Genomic DNA, 20018 nt, shown 5'->3' with positions numbered 1-20018 from the left:
GTGAGGTAGTTGTTAGTATCATACAGTATATGTGCCACTATCCCATTTTTCCAGTATAGCCTATAAAAATCTCACATGAAATCGTCATCCATGGGTTTGTTTCCAGCAGGTGAGGATTGAAGTTTTCTTTTTAGTCAAATTTGCTTAAATTTACAAGAAATCTGATTGAGAAACACTAAATGTATTTTGTTTCGAATTGTAACAGCTTCATCAGAGGTTTAAATATGTCATGTTCAACCTCAGCAGTTGGCCTGCTTTCGAGGTGGCTGACCAAATGCCAAAATAGTAATTCCGTGTCTTGTTCTGTATTTTATTTTTTTTAAATTGCAGTGTAGTTTTGTACCTTGACGCCTATCTTTTTAGGCAGATTCTACAGATGTATACACACTATATTGAAACGAAGGCTTTGTGTTGAGATTGGTCTCACCTAGTATTGGATGTGAGGGTGATGTTTCTCTCATGTCTTACGAACACCTTCAGATTCCCGATCATCAGGTCAGATCATTGTTGTGATGCCTGCCCACCCCCCTCCTCCTCCTCCTCTTCCTCCTCTCTGTGTCTGTTTCCCGTACAGAGTGTGGAGGTGACAGCAGCCGGCTGCTCACGCCTGTTTTCTATTTTCTCCTCCCTGTGTAGCTGCAGCTGCTGCCTGTCACTCACCCACTCCCCCAGTCCGCTGGCAGAAGGTCGGTGTGTGTGAGGCCTCCTCTCCCCTCACCACCAGTCAGCCATGAAGCTTCAGCGTGCAGCACTGGCCTCCGTGTTCCTGCTCACTCTGCTCTCCACTGGTAAGCTCTTATTGGTTCTGACACTTGTGAAATTTGTTATGTTGCACCAGTTGAAGTCTGATGTGTGTTTTTGAATTCCTCTGCTCACTTTTTTTGCATATAAGCTACAAAGATTTGGTGTCATTTCTAGATATTTTGTCATCTTCATACGTAAAAAAGCTTTTTTAAAAGAGCTTTTTCCCACAATCACATGCTGAGCATTGTAGAAACAACACGGGACACTCCAGTCGCTCTTCAACTGAAATTACACAGTTTGATTCAGCAACTATATGCTGCCAATCAGTTTTTATAATGGAGCTGTCATTTAGATATTTTTCCAAAAGAAAAATGCTTTTTTAACAATACTTGTAGAAATGAAGCAGTGTGAGTTTGTTAACCTGAACTTTAGACTCACATTTTTTTTTACTATTTTATGTTCCTCAGATTAATTAATATTAAAAGAAAAGGTTGTTAGTTCCAGCCCTACACTAGTTCCTGATGTCAAAAACAAAACAGGTGAACTTAAAAGAATAAAAGATAACATGAAGTCAGTTGCTGAAAGGAAGCTTTACGTCAGACGAGTGTACGGCCGTGCCTGCGCTTTGATTCAATAACAAATCACTGTATCTGCAAACAAAACAAACATGGCTGGGTGGTGAAGTGGGAGTGTGTGGAGGGGAAATGTCTGCCTGTGCACTGGCATCACAACAGCTGCTGTGATGGAGTGAAACATGAACGGCACGAAAGCATTCACACACACTCAGACCCTGTTTGTTTTGTGTGTGCGCGCATGCCATCAGTGGCTTTATGAAGGTGAAGCTCGTACTGTAGGAGATGCAGAGGACAAATCCTGTTATATATTTCTGTTTACCGTTTGTATTTTACTTGTATTTGTTTGTGTGTACTGTGCACAAATGCTTTGGTTTGGTTTATTAAGATCCCCATTAGCTTTTGCAAGGCAGCAGCTTTTCATTTCATAAATGACAATACAAACCAAACTAACCATGTTTCTTTGTTGTATAACATAATTAGGAAGGACATTCCACTCCTTCATAGCTCTGTATAATAATGTACATTGCTGTTCCTTGATAGAGTTCTTCATTTCATTTCAAACCTTTATTTATTCAGGGAAGCCAGTTGAGAGCAGGCTCTCTTTTTCAATGACGCCCTGATTACAGAGATAGAACAACACAACAGCAACACCGACCAACCAAAACAAGCAGAACCAAACACAATTATAAACAAAGTACACAGTATGATAATCAAGTATCAGAGTTAGAAGTGCACTGAGCAGACACAAGGAGAACAGCATATCACTGAGGGTGATAGGGAAGGCAAGTACACACAGTATGAAAGACTCCTGAAGGACACTGAAATAAACTGTTTCAGTTTTAGCGAATCTTGATTTGGACACAGGCAAGAGGACTGATTCTGTTTAATAAGAATAAACTGTGTGTGTGTGTGTGTGTGTGTGTGTGTGTGTGTGTGTGTGTGTGTGTGTGTGTGTGTGTGTGTGTGTGTGTGTGTGTGTGTGTGTGTGTGTGTGTGTGTGTGTGTGTGTGTGTGTGTGTGTGTGTGTGTGTGTGTGTGTGTGTGTGTGTGTGTGTGTGTGTGTGTGTGTGTGTGTGTGTGTGTGTCTCAGAGTGCTGGGGCAGGAACGAGGAGGAGCGTCTGATCAACTACCTGTTCAAGGAGCGAGGATACAACAAAGAACTGCGACCTGTGGAGAGGCAGCAGGAGGCTGTCGATGTTTACCTCGCCCTCACACTCTCCAACCTCATCTCTCTGGTATAGTGCATCTTTTTCTGTGTGTGTGTTTGCAGAACAATCATCTTCTATTTACAGTGGAATGAAGCAGTAAATGCACTCACACCTCCTGCAAATTTCAGATGAAAACTTTAAAACTGCACTGAGTTCAACCATTTTTCCATAACACCCTGTTTGATTTGTGTGTGTGTGAGAGAGAGAGCGCAGCCCCTCTCACAGTGTGGCCCCCGGTGTTCTGTAGGTAGATCCACTGTCAGGTTTATAGTGGTGTATTGAGTGTTTCTCAACCACCTGCCTGAACAAAAAAGCCTGTGACTGTACATGTGGTGTTTTCTCTAATGAAACAACTCCTGTTTTTCCAGAGGTTCACACACACATACACACACTCTCAAAAAACAATGGCTGGATGTCATCAGGTGCACTGTGAGACTCAGTCCTGATGACTGTATTTCCACTTAAACTTCCACTTGTCTGTTATGTCTGTGTTTTAATTAGATTTTCTTTAACTGATTAAATCTTAATCCACGCGATTAAATCTTAAAGGGATACTTCACCCAAAATGGATAATTCACCAATCATCTACTCACCGTCATGCCAAGGAAGAGTTTGGAGAACTTTCTGAGTCATCAAAACGCTGTTGTTGTTCCAGGGGGGGTCCGGCTGGCAACTGATTTTCATATAATGGTGGCGGATAGAGTTGACTTTTGAATCTACCAAAACACACGTATGAAACAACCAAATACCTCCATACTGCTCGTCTGTACTGACCCAAGTGTCCTGAAGCCGCCACATGAAAAAGTTGTTTGAAAAAAAGAAATTTGATCTGTTTTTAGCCTTGTTGTAGCAGTAGCTCTCAGTGACTTTGTTGATGTTGCTGCGAGATGTTCGTTGGTCGTTGTAAACCACCAAATCTCATGCAGCCGCTGGGAGCTACTGCTACAACAAGGCTGAAAACAGAGATCAAATTATTTTTTTCCGAACAACTTTTTTATGTTGCGGTTTCAGGACACTTGGGTCACGGACGAGCAGTATGGAGGTATTTGGTTGTTTCATAGTGTGTGTTTTGGACGATTCAAAAGTCAACTCTATCCACTGCCATTATATGAAAATCCTTTGCCAGCCGGACCCCCCCTGGAACTCCTAAAGCGTTTTGATGACTCAGAAAGTTCTCCAAACCCTTCCTTGGCATGATGGTGAGTAGAAAATTGGTGAATTATCCATTTTGGGTGAAGTATCCCTTTAATCCAATCTTCTACATCAGAGGTGTCCAAGTCCTTTGTATCAGATACAATACAAAGGCTCGCCTGACACCTATATTATAGGAAAACAAACACGGCGCACCGTCTCTCTCTCACTCTCTCTCGCTCACTCCCCCACACGCCCCTCTAGAATCAGCTCGATTGCGGGCCCGCACACACACACAGCTGTCAGTGGTGCTGTGACACTCAGCCCCTGAACCGTCGGCTACACACCGATGGGACTTTACGTTTTCATTCTCCATAACACTTGTTAATTCACAGCACACACTCATATGACGGTGACATTTACGCGCGCCGCCACGTCTACTCATAGCGCAGCAACAATGAAGCAGCGTCAGGCCGTGACACCGTCACTGAAACGCTCCGTGGAACCGAGACATGACCCGGCGGGGCCGGGCCCGGTGGAAATGTTCCCAGAATCAGCTCCGGTGACCGCGGCACAGTCCACTCGCCATATTGGTAGAGCACGGCCGCTGCAGCGACCCTCCCACAGTCCCATCGCTGCGTGTCAATCCCCCCCTCTCACTTTCTCTCCGCGCCCCCGTCTCTCTCCAGCTGCCCTTTCAAAATAAATGCATAAAAAGCCACAGAAAAAAAACACAATAGTGGAAACACTGCTTTGTTTTCTCTGTCTTTTTATGGTTTAGTCCTGTAATTTTTTCATTGGTGCAGTAACAGCGTTCAGTTACCAGGAGTGTAGTTGTGACCTGTTGTTATCATAGATGGCATGGCATATGTTTTTTATGTAAGTCCCTTCGAAATATAAGAGTCCCATGACCAGCCAATCTCCTAAAAAAAAAAGCGTGATTTATAGTCCAGAATATGGTACTTTTGGCATATGGCACCAGGGCCGTTGCTAGGAATTCTGAGCCCCCTGAAAGTATACTAAAGTGGGCCCCTGCCCCCTAACTTTTCCACTTTTTTTCATAGACTACTATGTATTATCATTTTTTATTTAGCCTACTTTGTTTTGATGCTAATGCAGGTTCTACATTATCTGACAACTAGTGAAATTCAGCCCATCATAATGTTGAGTGGTGAAAAAAGCTGTCAAAACAATTGAACACTGTCCGTCCTCTAATCCGTCTTTGCTGTCCTTTGTCTGTAGAAAGAAGCAGATGAGACGCTACTGACCAACGTGTGGATAGATCACGTATGTAAACAAGTCACAGGAAGTTTCCTCAGCATCTTATTTCCACTGTGAATTCCCCCCATGCAATTGTCTGAACTGAACAGAACTGTGTGTGTGTGACAGACGTGGGTGGACTACCGGCTGACGTGGAATTCAACAGAGTTTGATGGCATCGATGTCCTCCGGCTGCCGTCCAGCATGCTGTGGCTGCCAGAGATCGTGCTGGAAAACAAGTGAGATTCAGTTTCCTTTATTTGTTAATGGAGGTAGAGAAACCCAAGAGAAAAAATGATGTACAGTACTGTGCAATTGTTTTAGGCACTGAAGATGTTTAGGTTCTTATCCATGATGCAGTACCATTCGACAGATCTCTGTATTGTGTTTGTATGGACCCAACGATCACACTGTGTATCTTCATATCGTTGCTTTTACTGAACTTTGGACCTGAACAGTTTACGACACTTGCTGTACACCAGTGCTGAAACTCTTAAAGGCACAGCAGCCTGTCACTGGTATCTTAACCTAACTCAACCTTACACCAGTGGTTCTCAAAGTGGGGTCCGGGGTCCCCCAGGGGTCCTTGAGAGGGTTCAAGTTCGTCCCCTTTTTTCCAGAAATATTACATTTTTTTTCTAGAAATTTCCTTGAAATTTTTCTAAAATTTCAAACCATTGGCAGTATGTACATTGACTTAAAAAAAAGTAAAGTTATTGAGTTATTCAGTCTCAGAACAAATATTTGTGTATTTCTGGTGTTTGTTTCAAACTTTTGTCCAATGGGGGTTCGTGGTCTAATTTGTGTCAGTTTAGGGGTCCTTGATGTAAAAAAGTTTGAGAGCCACTGCCTTACACGACACGGCACGACAGAACACAACAAAACACAACACTTTATGGATTGTTTTCAGACATAACACTCTGATCGGCCCCAAATGTGTTCTGCAGCATGACAATGACCCAAATATGACAGCCTACATTTTATTCTAATTCACATAATACTGAGTCCTGCAACAGATGATAGAGCCCCCAACAGAGTCCTGATCTCAACAGCATGGAGTCGTGTTTTCTGGATTATATGAAAAGACAGAAGACACTGAGACGACCTCAATCCACACAAGACCTGTGGCAAGTTCTCCAAGATGCTTCAACGACCTGCCAGTCAAGAACCTTGAAAAACTGCATGCAAGGAGGAGAACTGGTGCTGTTTGAAAGACAAAGCCTGGTCACACCAAATTATGATTTGATTAAAGTCCCTGTACAGAGCTTTTAACTGGATAGGCAAAAGTCTCTGGTTTCTGCTGATGTGTCTCTGTTACCTATAACAGCAAATGAGCCCATCAGTGTGAAGATACGCTATTTCTAAGTAGTCTAATTCTATACCTCTGGAAGGCATGGTTGGGTTGGACCACTGACGAAACGATACAAATAGATACATTACGCTGCAAAAAAAAAAAAAATGCAAGTCCTGTCTTCTTTCCGACGTTTCCAAAACAAATCTACACAAACGTCTTCATGACAGTGGGAAATGCAGTCTTCATTCCGGCAAAACACCACCGCTTTCGTCCACAGGGGGCGCCAAAATCAACACTAAATGAAAAGTCTGTACAGGGGCTTTAAGACTAATCATGGCATTATTGTCGGAAGCATCTTCACTTCACTTACAGTGCCTAAAACTTTTGCATAGTTGAGCAAGGTTGAGCAAAGGCTCACTTTCCTTGCTCCCAGTAATGAGAGCTGGCATGGCTGTGTTTCTGTGTTAATGTGCACTCAGACATGTTTGGTATCTGCCTCCTCTCAGTAACGACGCCCAGTTCCAGGTGGCCTACTACAGCAACGTCCTGGTCTATACTGATGGTCTGTGCTACTGGTTGCCTCCTGCCATCTTCCGCTCCTCCTGCTCCATCAACGTCAACTACTTCCCCTTCGACTGGCAGAACTGCACACTCAAATTCACGTGAGACACAAGCCACACACACTGATGTGCTCTGTTCACTTCACAACTGCACATTGATAACCTTTGGATTGACAAGCACAGCTCAGCAGGGTCAAGATAAATTCATCAAGAAAAGGAAAAAGAACCACTGTGCTGACATCACTTGTTTGAAAAATCTTGTCCAATAATGTCCCATCAGCAGCTCAGTCTACTGTAGCCCACTGTTGATGAGCGCTTCAGATCAGGTTACAGATCAAACCGTTACCCATGCTGCCTTGCAGATCTTTGACCTACAACGCCAAAGAGATCAGGATGCTGCTGAAAGAGGAGGAAGATGAAACCAGCAAATGGAAGGTGGAGTGGATCGTCATCGACCCTGCTAGCTTTACAGGTGTCCTACCACACACACACACACACACACACACACACACACACACACACACACACACACACACACACACACACACACACACACACAAGCAGAACTGGTTGGTTGATCTATTCTTGATATTTCAATAATTATCGCACATCAACTTCCTGGATTCTGAGATACTGTGTTTTTTTTCATCTTGTCTTTGTATATTAGTAATGATGTGATTGGTCAGTGATTGTTGGGTCAGTGTGAGTGGTACAGTTGAAATGAGATAATCATGCTAATAAAGGTAATTTTTGTTATTTTTTATGGTTATATTTAAAGGTCCAGTGTGTAATAATTGTCAAGGTTTATTAGCTAAATCTGAATATACTACCCATGAGGATATTTGTATATAATCGCTATAAAATAAAATTAATTTTGGTTTCATAGCCTTATAATTATTATTTTATATCTACATATAGCAAGGGTCTTGCTTTAGAGTGTATCGCCATCTTGCTCCACCATGTTTGTACGGCAGAAGGAGGAAGGAAAGAAGGAGGAGGAAACAGCAGATTGTAATATGGTTTAGATCTTCACGTCATCGCTCCATGCTCCTGAAATACTCCCAGTCATCCTGGTAAACAAGTTTTATTTGTCCTCGGAGGCCACCGTCACTTCCATTTTACGCACTGGACCTTTAACGTCTCTACTTTTATGAAGCTCATGGTTTGTTTATCAGAAACTCACATTACATACTGTATGTTCTGTAAATGTTTTTAATTTAATTTAGTTTATTTGATAGGGACAATGCAGGTTAACATAGTGACACTTCCACTCATTACAAACAAGTCAATGTGACTAATGTTCTGCATACAGAGATTATAGTTTCCAACTCCCGTCTCTAGTTAGGCTTTTAGTAGAAAAAAGAAGGTAAGAAGAAAGACATCAAACTCAGCACATGCTGCTTAAAATGATCTTTTCAAGACTTCTTCACATTACGCAGAATAAAATGTTCCATAGTTTCCCCTGTGGGGCCTTTCAGTCCATTTTCCTTTCATGCAGCTCATGCAAGAAGGTCAGTGTTGTTGATATGGTTGGATTCTTAAAAATCCAGTTAAAGGTTAATAGTTAAAAGTGTCAATTGTTGTAGAGAAAAAATCCCAGGTTTCAGAGCCACTACTGGGGATGTGACCTCTCAGTGACCCTGGGGAGCATCAGGTTCACTCTAACACACATTTAGGGGTTAATCATCATCTTGTCCCTGTTCTGTGTCTGTCCCTTCTCTGTCCTCTGTGTGTCGTGGCTGGTGTTGACAGAGAACGGCGAGTGGGAGATCATCCACCGGCCCGCCAAAAGGAACACTTACAAACACATTCCCATGGAGAGCAACAAGCACCAGGACATCACCTTCTACCTGGTCATCAAACGCAAACCTCTCTTCTACATCGTCAACATCATCATCCCCTGTGTGCTCATCTCCTTCCTGGCCTCGCTCGTCTACTACCTGCCCGCTGACAGTCAGTGCATTCACCCCGTTACAAACACACACAACATGAAAGATTCAGCTTTAGCTTACAGAAAATGCGAAAAGAAAATACTTTCTACCCTCTGTTGGTATCTAAACATACAGATACAGGTTTATATACAGTATACCAATTGTTGTTCAGGATCTCTGCTGTCATCTGTGGGTGAAAAAGTCACCACTCTCACAGCGAGGATGATGAAGTCAGTATCTCTTTATTCAAGCAGTGTACAGGATCTCACACATACAAGGTTGTGGGAGAGGAGCTCCCCAAACAAAGAAGCCTCTCAGTATTTAAACACAGTGTATCACCTTGCCTAGCAACAGCCATGTTATCTCTTACGTTGCAAGGAAGGTGTTCTTGAAACTTTGCTGTATCAAAGCAGGTGGCATACCTCCACTATCTCAAGGCTCTTCTCCTGAACAAAGCCTTCTCACACTTCTCTGCAAAACAGGACATATGATAAACCAAGTTAAATGAACACATTATATTTTTCCATCATCATCACAGTACTGTACAATGTTTATGGTGGTCATAAACTAAATCAAAAACTGCATCAAACTGCCCCTGTTGACCTGAGTAGTGCTTTTGTGATCAGGGCGTGTTCAATTCTTGTTTTGGGCAGTTTTTGCCTTTAATTGATCAGGACGATGATGGGAGGGTTGGGGAGACAGGGAGGGGATGACCTGCAGCAAAAGGTCATGAGTTGGACTTTAACCCTTTGCTAGGTGGCGCCTCATGATCAGGACTTTTTCTTTTTTTTAAAAGATATGAAAGTAAGGGCTATTTTTTTTCCTTTTTTTGATAGAGTGACAGGAAAACAGGGAGAGAAACTGGGGGAATGACATGCACTAATGATTGACTTGGTCGGGAGTTTAGTGTGTTGTGGTCAAGACCACCTAATCCAAGACCGAGTGAAGACCAAGACCAGAGCGTATCGAGACCAAGTCAAGACCAAGACCAAGGGGGGTCAGAGATAAACCGAGTAAAAATGTAGTCAACTCTGAGATGAGACCAAGACCTTGAAAATGTGGTGAAGACCGGTCTCTAGTATCACAACACTAGCTTTAGACATACTCAACCACCGACCGAAAAAAATCTCATTCAAGAACTTTGAGTTACCGTCAATATCTATTTTACTTGATAGCGAACACAACAACACATCAGGTTCTTAGCTTGGCTTGAAAATACTGACTGTGTTTTAATCTGTTGTCAAACAAAGTGTTTGATATTGTGTGTGTTCATTTAACTTATGTGTGTGTGTGTGTGTGTGTGTGTGTAGGTGGTGAGAAGATGACCTTGTCCATCTCTGTGCTCCTGGCTCAGTCTGTCTTCCTGCTGCTGATTTCTCAGAGGCTGCCCGAGACTTCAATGTCTGTACCGCTTATTGTCAAGTAAGTAACACACACACACACACACACACACACACACATCTGGAAACATCAGGAAGGCTTAGCTGTGCCTGACACTCTGACAGAAATGTATGTTATGTTTACATTCATGATGATGTAACATTAGAGTGAGAAACACAGTCAAACCCTTAAACCAGTAAAGCCGAGCTTGGTGTTTAATTGATAAAAGATGAATTCTGCAGTGCAATACAGTATTAGAGTTTCTACTTCATCTAGTGTGTGTGTGTCTGTGTGTCTGTGTGTGTGTCTATGTGTGTCTGCCTCCCTCAGGTATTTAATGTTCATCATGGTGTTGGTTACCGTGGTGGTGCTGAACTGTGTGGTCGTCCTCAACCTGCACTTCAGGACACCAAGCACACATGTGATGTCTGAATGGACCAAGAGGGTAAAACTACACACTCACTCACTCACTCACTCACTCACTCACTCACTCACTCACTCACTCACTCACTCACTCACTCACTCACTCACTCACTCACTCACTCACACACACACACACACACACACACACACACACACACACACACACACACACACACACACACACACACACACTCTCTACACAGGCTTGGTGTTGTGGCGCTGACCTTTTCTTCACAACAGTAATAACACTCAGATGGTTAACCACCCAGACGTCTACAAAGTCTAACTCATAGCTGGTTGTTTCTATGTGTCTGTGTTTTATAGTTGATGAAATGTTGAGTTTTAATTTCATCAGATCTATTTTTCTGCCTCTTTACTTGTTTATTCCAACTAAACATTAGTTTTCACTGGAGTGAAGATGATGCTGAAGTATTTGATTAAAGTTAATTCATTCAGAAATTTTATTTAACAGGATAAACCCCTTGAGAGGAATCCTCTCGTTTTCGAGGGGGTCCTAAAATACATTACAACCAAAAAAAAGGGACAAAACACAATCAACAATCTACAAACATACAACAACAACGACAACAGACATCAACACAAACATAAAAGAAATGAGTACAAGAATGAGCACAACCTCTTGATGGCTGCAAAGGGCCATAGCAGTAGCCTAGTAAAACTAAAAGAAATGTGTAATAATAATAGCATAACATTGCAAATTGAAATTACAGTGTGTTACAGATAATATTGATATAACATCATCTAAAACATGTTGCAATTTAACTCAAAATAAGAAGACAAGGCATATTTAAACCTATGAAAAGAAGTCAATGAGCGTATGTTTAAAGTAAGATTATAAGCGCCATCAGTCTTATGAAACTGATACATTGATGTGGTGCCGTGTTGATCACATTGTCATATCAAATCGTAACAGATGTATACGTCTTCTTCTTTGTCCAGTTCTTCCTGGAGAAGTTGCCCCAGATCCTGCGTATGTCCCGCCCGGCGGAGGCGGAGCCGTACTGGGACGGCGCGTTGCCACGGCGCTCCAGCTCAGTGGGTTACATTGCTTCAGCAGAGGAATACTACAGCGTCAAGTCCCGCAGTGAGCTGATGTTCGAGAAACAGTCAGAGAGACACGGGCTGGTGACACGGACCACGCACGCCGCAGGTACGTCCTCTGTTTTCATCCAGGTCGTCCCTTCTCCCCTTAATGCAGGATGTTGTCACACACCCACTGACCTTTCCCTTGTGTGTGTGTGTGTGTGTGTGTGTGTGTGTGTGTAGTGGTGAAGCCACAGGAAGAGGGCGAGGTAACAGACCAGCTGTTTGCAGAGATCAAGCCAGCTGTGGACGGAGCCAATTACATCATCAAACACATGCGCAACAAGAACGACTTCAACGAGGTGAGAGAGGCAGAGGGACGATCAGCTGATGAGCTCATCATCACTGAAAACACTCATTTATTATTTTACTGAGAAAAGTCAAAGGTTTTATTTCCCTTTCTGTCTGCCATTGTTTTGTTTTTTTTAATCTATCTTAACTCTGGACATTCATCCACTCACTGTAATTTTATTCTTTTGTTTTTTGTTTTTCTCTTTTTAAAATCCAGTTTTAAGTGTTTTGTTCCCTTATTTGTTCCTTTTATGTGTCCTGCTTTGGGTTTTTTTTGTATATTTTTGGGGCTTTTTGTCTTTAATTAATAGGTTAGTTGAGAGAGACAGGAAATTGGGAGGCAGAGAGAGAGGGAATGACAAGCAGCAAAGAGCCACCAGATTCTGGATTCACTGGCTGCAGCGAGGACTGTAGCTTCTGCATATGGGCCGCCTGTCCAACCCACTGGGCTAAACGGCGCCCCATTTGTGTGTCCTTTCTAAAATGCTTTGGGTTTGGATGTTGTCTGTTTTTTTTGGACGCCTCGCTGCATCTAACACAGTGAAAATAAGACAGCTGGTCTGTAGTGAATCCTCATGATAGTTTCAGTGTGAGTTTTGAATCTGTGTCAGATGTTGAGCCACATATCTACTGTACATCAGTAAAGTGTAAACTAACTCTGACCGTGCTGCTGTGTCTCAGGAGAAAGATAACTGGAGCGGCATCGCCCGCACGGTGGACCGGCTCTGTCTCTTCCTGGTGACTCCGGTGATGACTCTGGGCACCATCATCATCTTCCTGATGGGAATCTGCAACCACCCTCCACACCTGCCCTTCAAAGGAGACCCACATGACTACAGAGAGGAGAACCCACGCCTGCTGTAACAGGGACACGCACACACACACAGTGTTATTACGTCTTTATTATTTGTTTGATCATTTTTTTCACGTGCATAGCTGTGTGTTTTTTCCTCCAATTTGAAGTGAATATCTAGATCGATATGTTATTGTTTTAATTTTATTGGTGTGGCTTGAATAAACATTTACACTCGGAAGACAAAATTTTCATTTCAGAGCTTGAGTCTTGGTTGTGTTTGAAAGACACAAGTTTAGACCACATCCTCTGAGCAGCGCTGCTCGGCAGCCAGGATATTACAGACATAACAACTGCACCAGGGCTAACTGGTTAGCATGCTAACTCCAGTGGAGATAAGAAACCGTGGAAAAAATGATGATAACACAATGGTAACACAAACTCCATAGCAACAGCAAAAACAAATCCTACGTAAACCAAAGGAAGTACCATCAGTCACTGAGATACCAGAAGAGAAAAACTCATACATCAGAGCGTCATCTGATTCTTCAGTCCAGTAGAGGTTTGTTCATCTTGAACTCTTATTCTGTACTGCTCGTGTCCATCAAATCAAATCAAACTTTATTTATATAGCACTTTTCATGCATGGACATGCAACCCAAAGTGCTTTACACATAAAAAATAGAAACAGAGAAAAAACTATTACAAATAAAGCCCCTCCCTCCCACCCTCCACACCACACACACAGTAGGAAGAGATGGCATGTGATATGAATGTTCATGTCCTGCTCACAGTCATTGTTCACAGTGTTCAACATTTCTCCATCAAGACTGCAGAGTGTGACCTAAGCAGTGGGTCTGGATCGCGGCTGGGGAGGGGGATGTCGTTTACACCATTTGTCTGCAAAATGAGATAAAATTCAACATCAATGTAAAAAAATAACTTCTTATTCTCCTTCAGCACGACACACAATGACAAACAAACCGTGACATCATCATGATTCCTTCATTTGATTTTATATTAGAATTTTTTTTTTTCAGTTCAGTTCTCCTTAAAGGGATATTTCAACATTTTGGCAAATGCCATAATCCCTATACCATTGGCAATACCATTAATTGTTAGTGCAAGCTGTTTTTAGATCGGCGGGGCAGAGATGTGAGCTCACCATGCGCCTCTGTTGCGTTAGCTGAGCAGCTCGCATCTCTGCTCCGCCGATCTAAAAAGAGCTTGCACCGACAATTAAAGGTAAGAACTAAGACTATAGGGATTATGGTGATTAGCCAAAATGTTGAAATATCCCTTTAACACTGCAACATACTGTCTGTACTGTTTTTCACATTAGTACCTTTGTAATACAGAAGATTTACTTACTCTGACTGACTTCTGATTCTTTGCGGACCTGGTGATGTTCAAACATCAACATTATGAATAGAAGCGACAAATAAAACATGAATAAAACAGTGTAGGAAGAATGATTTTACCTTTTTTTCCCCCAACGTCTCCATACCACAACAGCTGCTAGTGCTACTGCCAGTCCTGCTACCAGTGATCCTACCCCAACCGCAATATCTTTGACGGTGCATCTCAAAACTGAAATAAGAAAAGGCAGTTATTTTCCCATGATGCCTCATGATGGTGTTTTCTGGACATACAGATGTTACAGATACAGACAATTCTCTCTCACAGAGACCAACAGTTGGTCACTTGATGCTGCCTCACCTTCTTCTTCCTCTACCTTCACAACGGTGTTGGTTATCAGCGTCTCCTCAGCATCGCTCAGTTCACAGGTGTATGTTCCCTCATGATGTGAAGATAAATGTTGTAGCGTGAGGCTTCCTGACTCTGACACACCCTTCACCTGCTGCCTCCACTCCTCTGAGACTCTGAGCCCCTCTGTGTAGGGGGCATCACCTCTGGTCTGGGTCAGGATGATCTGACTGTTGAACTTCCAGATGAGGCCTGTTATGGGGGCGTTTGAGGCCGTGCAGGGGATCGTTGTTTCAACGCTGGATCCGACCATAGAGGCTGGTATGACACAAAAGGGAAATATATAATATTTAAGATTTTGAATGACTGAAAATCATCATAAAGTTAAACAAAACAATACAACTAACTGAATGAACAGATACTGGGTTGGCAGATGATGAACCAAACATAAAAAAGAGAAAAAATACCTGGTTTGAACAAAGTGGCTTTCCTCCTGCTTCTGCTGGTGCTGATGGTGCAGCTGTAGCTGAGATCAGCGTCACTGTCTGGACGTATCAGAGAGCTGCTGATGTTGTAGAGCAGCTGTGCAGTTTGCTGGATGGTGGTCGTGATGTGGAGCTTCATGTTGGATGGAGGACTGGTGGACCAGGTGAGCTCCGGCTCAGGGTAGATCCCCTGTGAGCTGCAGGTCATCCTGTTTTCCACCCGCTTAATATCAACTTCATCAACTGGAGCTGTGGAGAAACAACGATGGAGGGTATCTGTCATAATGAGATCCTTTGTAGAGCTGTGGCCATAAGTTTTGAGAATGACACAAGTATTGATCTTCACAAGGTTTGCTGCTTCAGTGTTTGCAGATCTTTTTGTCAGATGTTAGTATGGTGGGCTAACTGAAATATATTTACAAGCATTTATAAGAGTCAAAGGTTTCATTGACAATTACATTGAGTGTATCAAGTTTCTTGGATGGTTGGGAGAAGTTGGTGTCAGGATGCTTTACTGTTGCCATGACACAGGACTGATGGCAGAGCTCACCTTTTCTTTTCCAGAAGCCCCAAACAATGGGAAATGATCAGAGAAAAGACTGTACCTCAGTCCTCAGCAGGTCAGTACCTGGACCTTTTACAGAACCTCAGTCTGTCCCTGATGTTTGTCCTGGAGACTAGTGGCGTCTTTGCTGCCCTTCTTGACACCAGGCCATCCTTCAGAAGTCTTGGCCTTACTGTGCAGATGCACTCACACCTGCCTGCTGCTATTCCTGAGTCAGCTCTGCACTGATGGAGCCGAGATCCGGCCCTGGAGCTTGCTGGACTTTCTTGGGCGCCCTGAAGCCTTCTTCACAACAACTAAACCACTCTCCTTGAGTTCATTTTCATGGCAAAGAGGGATCCTCGTCCAGAGCACAAGGTATATCTCTATACGTGGCCGTTATAGTGCACTCTCACAGGTAAAACAGGTCGGAAAAACACGAGTGGGTTGCCTGGAACGCTACAAAGTCGTAAGTTGTGACATGAAGCTGTAATTTACGGTTTCAAAAGCCTGCCTGGAACGCAGCATTAGCCAAAACGACCGGATCGCTTACTTCTGCTTTAATGTATGGCTTTAAAATGCATTTAAAAAAAAAAAACTTTATTTGAAAATCGTTGAGATAAACCTGAGGGATGCAAAGTGCACTGAATTCAGAGAATCACCCTAAAGCTGAAACTGTAGTTACTAAAGGCTGAATCCCTTCAAACAGCTTGTACCTTTTACACCAAGAAAGATGATTCCAGACAGGACGGTGCCAGATGCAGTTTCGGTGTAGCACATGTATCTCCCCTCATCACTGGGCCTGATGTTTCTCAGCAGCAGTGTTGCGTTTCCTCCCAGCACCTGGTCCTCATACAGGCCCGTTCTTCCTTTGAACTCATCAGCTGCTGATTTGTGGCCCCTAACAAATGTGGTGTTCCTGAAGCGTCTGCATATCACCACGTCACCCGTTCCCATCTTGGTCCACATGACCCTCACACCGCTGTGGTCTGACTGGAACTGACAGGGCAGGACACATTCCTCTGAAAGCTTACAGGTGACTGTCAACTCTGCAGGCAGAGACACTGGAAACAGAGAAACATTCAGACACAAGTTACATGTATAAAAGCCTCTTTTTTCTTTTTCTTCAGGATAGAGTCATTTCTTTGTCACTTTGCTGTCGGCACTTCAGCTGCCACCACGGTCAAATCAGATCAGCCCCCCCCCCCGGCTCCTCAGTTAAATAGGATGGTATGTTAAATAGAATGTTAGTGGGAGCTATTTCCTGCCAGACTAAAGACAACACTGCGTTTCGACCAGATATAAGCCCCACCACCCCAACCAAGACGGCTTCGCCTGTGAATATGAATATCACGTGATATCTCAGGAATGAGAATTTTCAAGTTTCATCTGACCTATCTTGTTACCTTATCTAAGTAACAAATCTTGGTTTCAATGACTCAGTGACACAGTTAACATAACATGGCAGTAACAGACGTCAGGAGCACATCATGCAAAACCGCTGATGCATGTTTCTGTCAGGGGCAGTTTTTCGGCAAGCACAACTTGTCCACCAGAGCGGTTTGGAGTTGTTGGATTGTGTATTTGATGAGGGAAACCAAGAAATCAAATTGGCCTCTGTAGCGTAGCTCTTAACAGCTCACGGCTCGGCTCTGCCGTTCTAAAAACAGCTTGCACTGACAATTAAAGGTGTTCAAAAATGACCGTTTGTCCTGTTTGTCCCGCCTCCTTCCATGAGTTTCCACGAGTAAGGAAAACGAATTTGATTGGTCGTTATCGAGCGGGCAGGATATTCAATGTTTGGAGCGGGACCGAGCTCGATGTGTGTGTGTGTGTGTGTGTGTGTGCATTTAGCTAACGTAGCTTACTGTTAACTAGTAGGCTAGCTACGTTAGCTTGCTAACGTAGCTAGCCAGGCTAGTGATGGACCGCAGGGATCTGGAGGAGGAGAGTTTTGTGTCGGTGGTGGTGGACGAGTCTCCTCCATCGTACCCCTTGTTTTTCTCAGATGTTTGATTGACGGATAATAGATCCTGATATCATTGGCTGATCAATTGTGAGCAACGTGACTCATAATTCACGCGCCTGCATTATCCAATGCAAAAAAAAACTACCTCACTTTCACCCCGGACCTCGAAAATAGAATTTTGCACAACATTTGGGCTACATCGTCTGATAGATGAGTGATTACACTAATTCCCAACCTCGGGTTCGTGCCCCTTAAAAGGGTCACAGAATAAGTCTGAGGGGGTGTGATGAATGAAAGACGAACAAAGATTTCAGAGACAGATTATTTTATATTTAAGATTATTCATAGAATTTTAGATTTTAGAAACTACTTGCATCTAGATGTCACTGCAAAGCGTATTTTCTTAAGTACTTTCATAGTAATTGACTTTTTTCTTACTCACGTGAACCTGACTTCTCACCTTTTCCTTCTACCAAAGAAACGATCCACAGCAGAGAGGAGAGGATCAGACCAAACGTAAACGCTCCCATGATGAACAAACAACTGCAGGACAGAGTTAAGACATGTTATCTCTGAGTCCAGCGGCCGACTGACAGGACCTGTTTGTTTTGCGTCACTCACTGACAAGAATCTTTGAGTCAAGTGAGTGTGTGTGTGTGTCTGCCTCCCTCAGGTATTTAATGTTCATCATGGTGTTGGTTACCGTGGTGGTGCTGAACTGTGTGGTCGTCCTCAACCTGCACTTCAGGACACCAAGCACACATGTGATGTCTGAATGGACCAAGAGGGTAAAACTACACACTCACTCACTCTCTCTCTCTCACTCACTCACTCACTCACTCACTCACTCACTCACTCACTCACTCACTCACTCACTCACTCACTCACTCACTCACTCACTCACTCACTCACTCACTCACTCACTCACTCACACACACACACTCACACACACACACACTCTCTCTACACAGGCTTGGTGTTGTGGCGCTGACCTTTTCTTCACAACAGTAATAACACTCAGATGTTTAAACACCCAGACGTCTACAAAGTCCAAGTCATAGTTGGTTGTTTTGTGTGTTTCTATGTGTCTGTGTTTTATAGTTGATGAAATGTTGAGTTTTAATTTCATCAGATCTATTTTTCTGCCTCTTTACTTGTTTATTCCAACTAAACATTAGTTTTCACTGGAGTGAAGATGATGCTGAAGTATTTGATTAAAGTTCATTCATTCAGAAATTTTATTTAACAGGATAAACCCCTTGAGAAGAATCCTCTCGTTTTCGAGGGGGTCCTAAAATACATTACAACCAAAAAAAAAGGGACAAAACACAATCAACAATCTACAAACATACAACAACAAAGACAACAGACATCAACACAAACATAAAAGAAATGAGTACAAGAATGAGCACAACCTCTTGATGGCTGCAATGGCCATACTGTAGCAGTGGCCTAGTAAAACTAAGAGAAATGTATAATAACATAACATTGCAAATTGAAATTACATTGTGTTAAAGATAATATTGATATAACATCATCTGAAACATGTTGCAATTTAACTCAAAATATTTAAACCTATGAAAAGAAGTCAATGAGCGTATGTTTAAAGGAAGATTATAAGCGCCATCAGTCTCATGAAACTGATACATTGATGTGGTGTTGTGTTGATCACATTGTCATATCAAATCGTAACAGATGTATACGTCTTCTTCTTTGTCCAGTTCTTCCTGGAGAAGTTGCCCCAGATCCTGCGTATGTCCCGCCCTGCGGAGGCGGAGCCATACTGGGACGGCGCGCTGCCACGGCGCTCCAGCTCAGTGGGTTACATTGCTTCAGCAGAGGAATACTACAGCGTCAAGTCCCGCAGTGAGCTGATGTTTGAGAAACAGTCAGAGAGACACGGGCTGGTGACACGGACCACGCACGCCGCAGGTACGTCCTCTGTTTCCATCCAGGTCGTCCCCTCTCCCCTTAAAGCAGGATGTTGTCACACGCCCACTGACCTTTCCCTTGTGTGTGTGTGTGTCTGTGTGTGTGTGTGTAGTGGTGAAGCCACAGGAAGAGGGCGAGGTAACAGACCAGCTGTTTGCAGAGATCAAGCCAGCTGTGGACGGAGCCAACTACATCATCAAACACATGCGCAACAAGAACGACTTCAACGAGGTGAGAGAGGCAGAGGGACGATCAGCTGATGAGCTCATCATCACTGAAAACACTCATTTATTATTTTACTGAGAAAAGTCAAAGGTTTTATTTCCCTTTCTGTCTGCCATTGTTTTGTTTTTTTAAATTATTTTCTTAAAGGGACAACGAGGAGTTTTGGAAAGCGAAGTGTTTTCATACTACAGTACATTTCCCATGAGCCTCCGCGCGCACGGTGAAATTCTTGGACTGGCGCAAGACAGACTTCTTGCCAAGAATGTTTTCATTCATCAAGAATTAAAGTCAGAGGTTGGATGACGATCAGATACCGTCGTAGTTCCGACCATAAACGGTGATTCGGCGGCGTTATTCCCATGACCCGCCGGGCAGCGTCCACGAAACCGAAAGTGAGGAAACGCTGGTCGGCTCACCCAGCATTTCCACCATTAATTAAAATAACAAAATAACGATAGAGA

The 20018-nt window shown here is 43.2% G+C and overlaps 3 protein-coding genes across 3 annotated transcripts in view; 2 read left to right on the top strand and 1 right to left on the bottom strand.

Annotated features, from left to right (window-relative positions):
- The first annotated feature begins 559 nt into the window (after nucleotides 1-559).
- chrnd (cholinergic receptor, nicotinic, delta (muscle)) lies at nucleotides 560-12936 on the top strand. Its single transcript, XM_085764096.1, has 12 exons — nucleotides 560-788; nucleotides 2410-2555; nucleotides 4902-4946; nucleotides 5049-5158; nucleotides 6720-6875; nucleotides 7136-7245; nucleotides 8526-8726; nucleotides 10015-10126; nucleotides 10415-10529; nucleotides 11468-11678; nucleotides 11795-11913; nucleotides 12584-12936. The coding sequence occupies exons 1-12, from the start codon at nucleotides 731-733 to the stop codon at nucleotides 12764-12766; spliced, it is 1566 nt and encodes a 521-aa protein (XP_085620222.1). The 5' UTR covers nucleotides 560-730; the 3' UTR covers nucleotides 12767-12936.
- Nucleotides 12937-14058: 1122 nt separating this feature from the next.
- Nucleotides 14059-17974, bottom strand: LOC146966920 (butyrophilin subfamily 3 member A1-like). The gene is made up of 6 exons (XM_085764016.1): nucleotides 17861-17974; nucleotides 16148-16480; nucleotides 14870-15136; nucleotides 14415-14720; nucleotides 14203-14285; nucleotides 14059-14094 (listed from the first exon to the last, which is right to left on the bottom strand). The coding sequence occupies exons 1-6, from the start codon at nucleotides 17928-17930 to the stop codon at nucleotides 14059-14061; spliced, it is 1095 nt and encodes a 364-aa protein (XP_085620142.1). The 5' UTR covers nucleotides 17931-17974.
- LOC146966919 (acetylcholine receptor subunit delta-like) overlaps nucleotides 17923-20018 on the top strand; it is a 4025-nt gene continuing 1929 nt past the window's right edge. The window contains exons 1-3 of the mRNA XM_085764097.1: nucleotides 17923-18188; nucleotides 19122-19332; nucleotides 19445-19563. Coding sequence (XP_085620223.1) covers nucleotides 18081-18188; nucleotides 19122-19332; nucleotides 19445-19563 — 438 coding nt within the window. The 5' untranslated portion in view covers nucleotides 17923-18080. The remainder of the gene's footprint in view (nucleotides 18189-19121; nucleotides 19333-19444; nucleotides 19564-20018) is intronic.

Source organism: Trachurus japonicus, chromosome 20 (genome assembly GCF_045865225.1).
Source record: "Trachurus japonicus isolate A0001 chromosome 20, Traja_1.0".
Classification (NCBI taxonomy): domain Eukaryota; kingdom Metazoa; phylum Chordata; class Actinopteri; order Carangiformes; family Carangidae; genus Trachurus; species Trachurus japonicus.
Note: the sequence above shows the minus strand (reverse complement) of the source record. Positions and strands in the feature narration are given on the sequence as shown.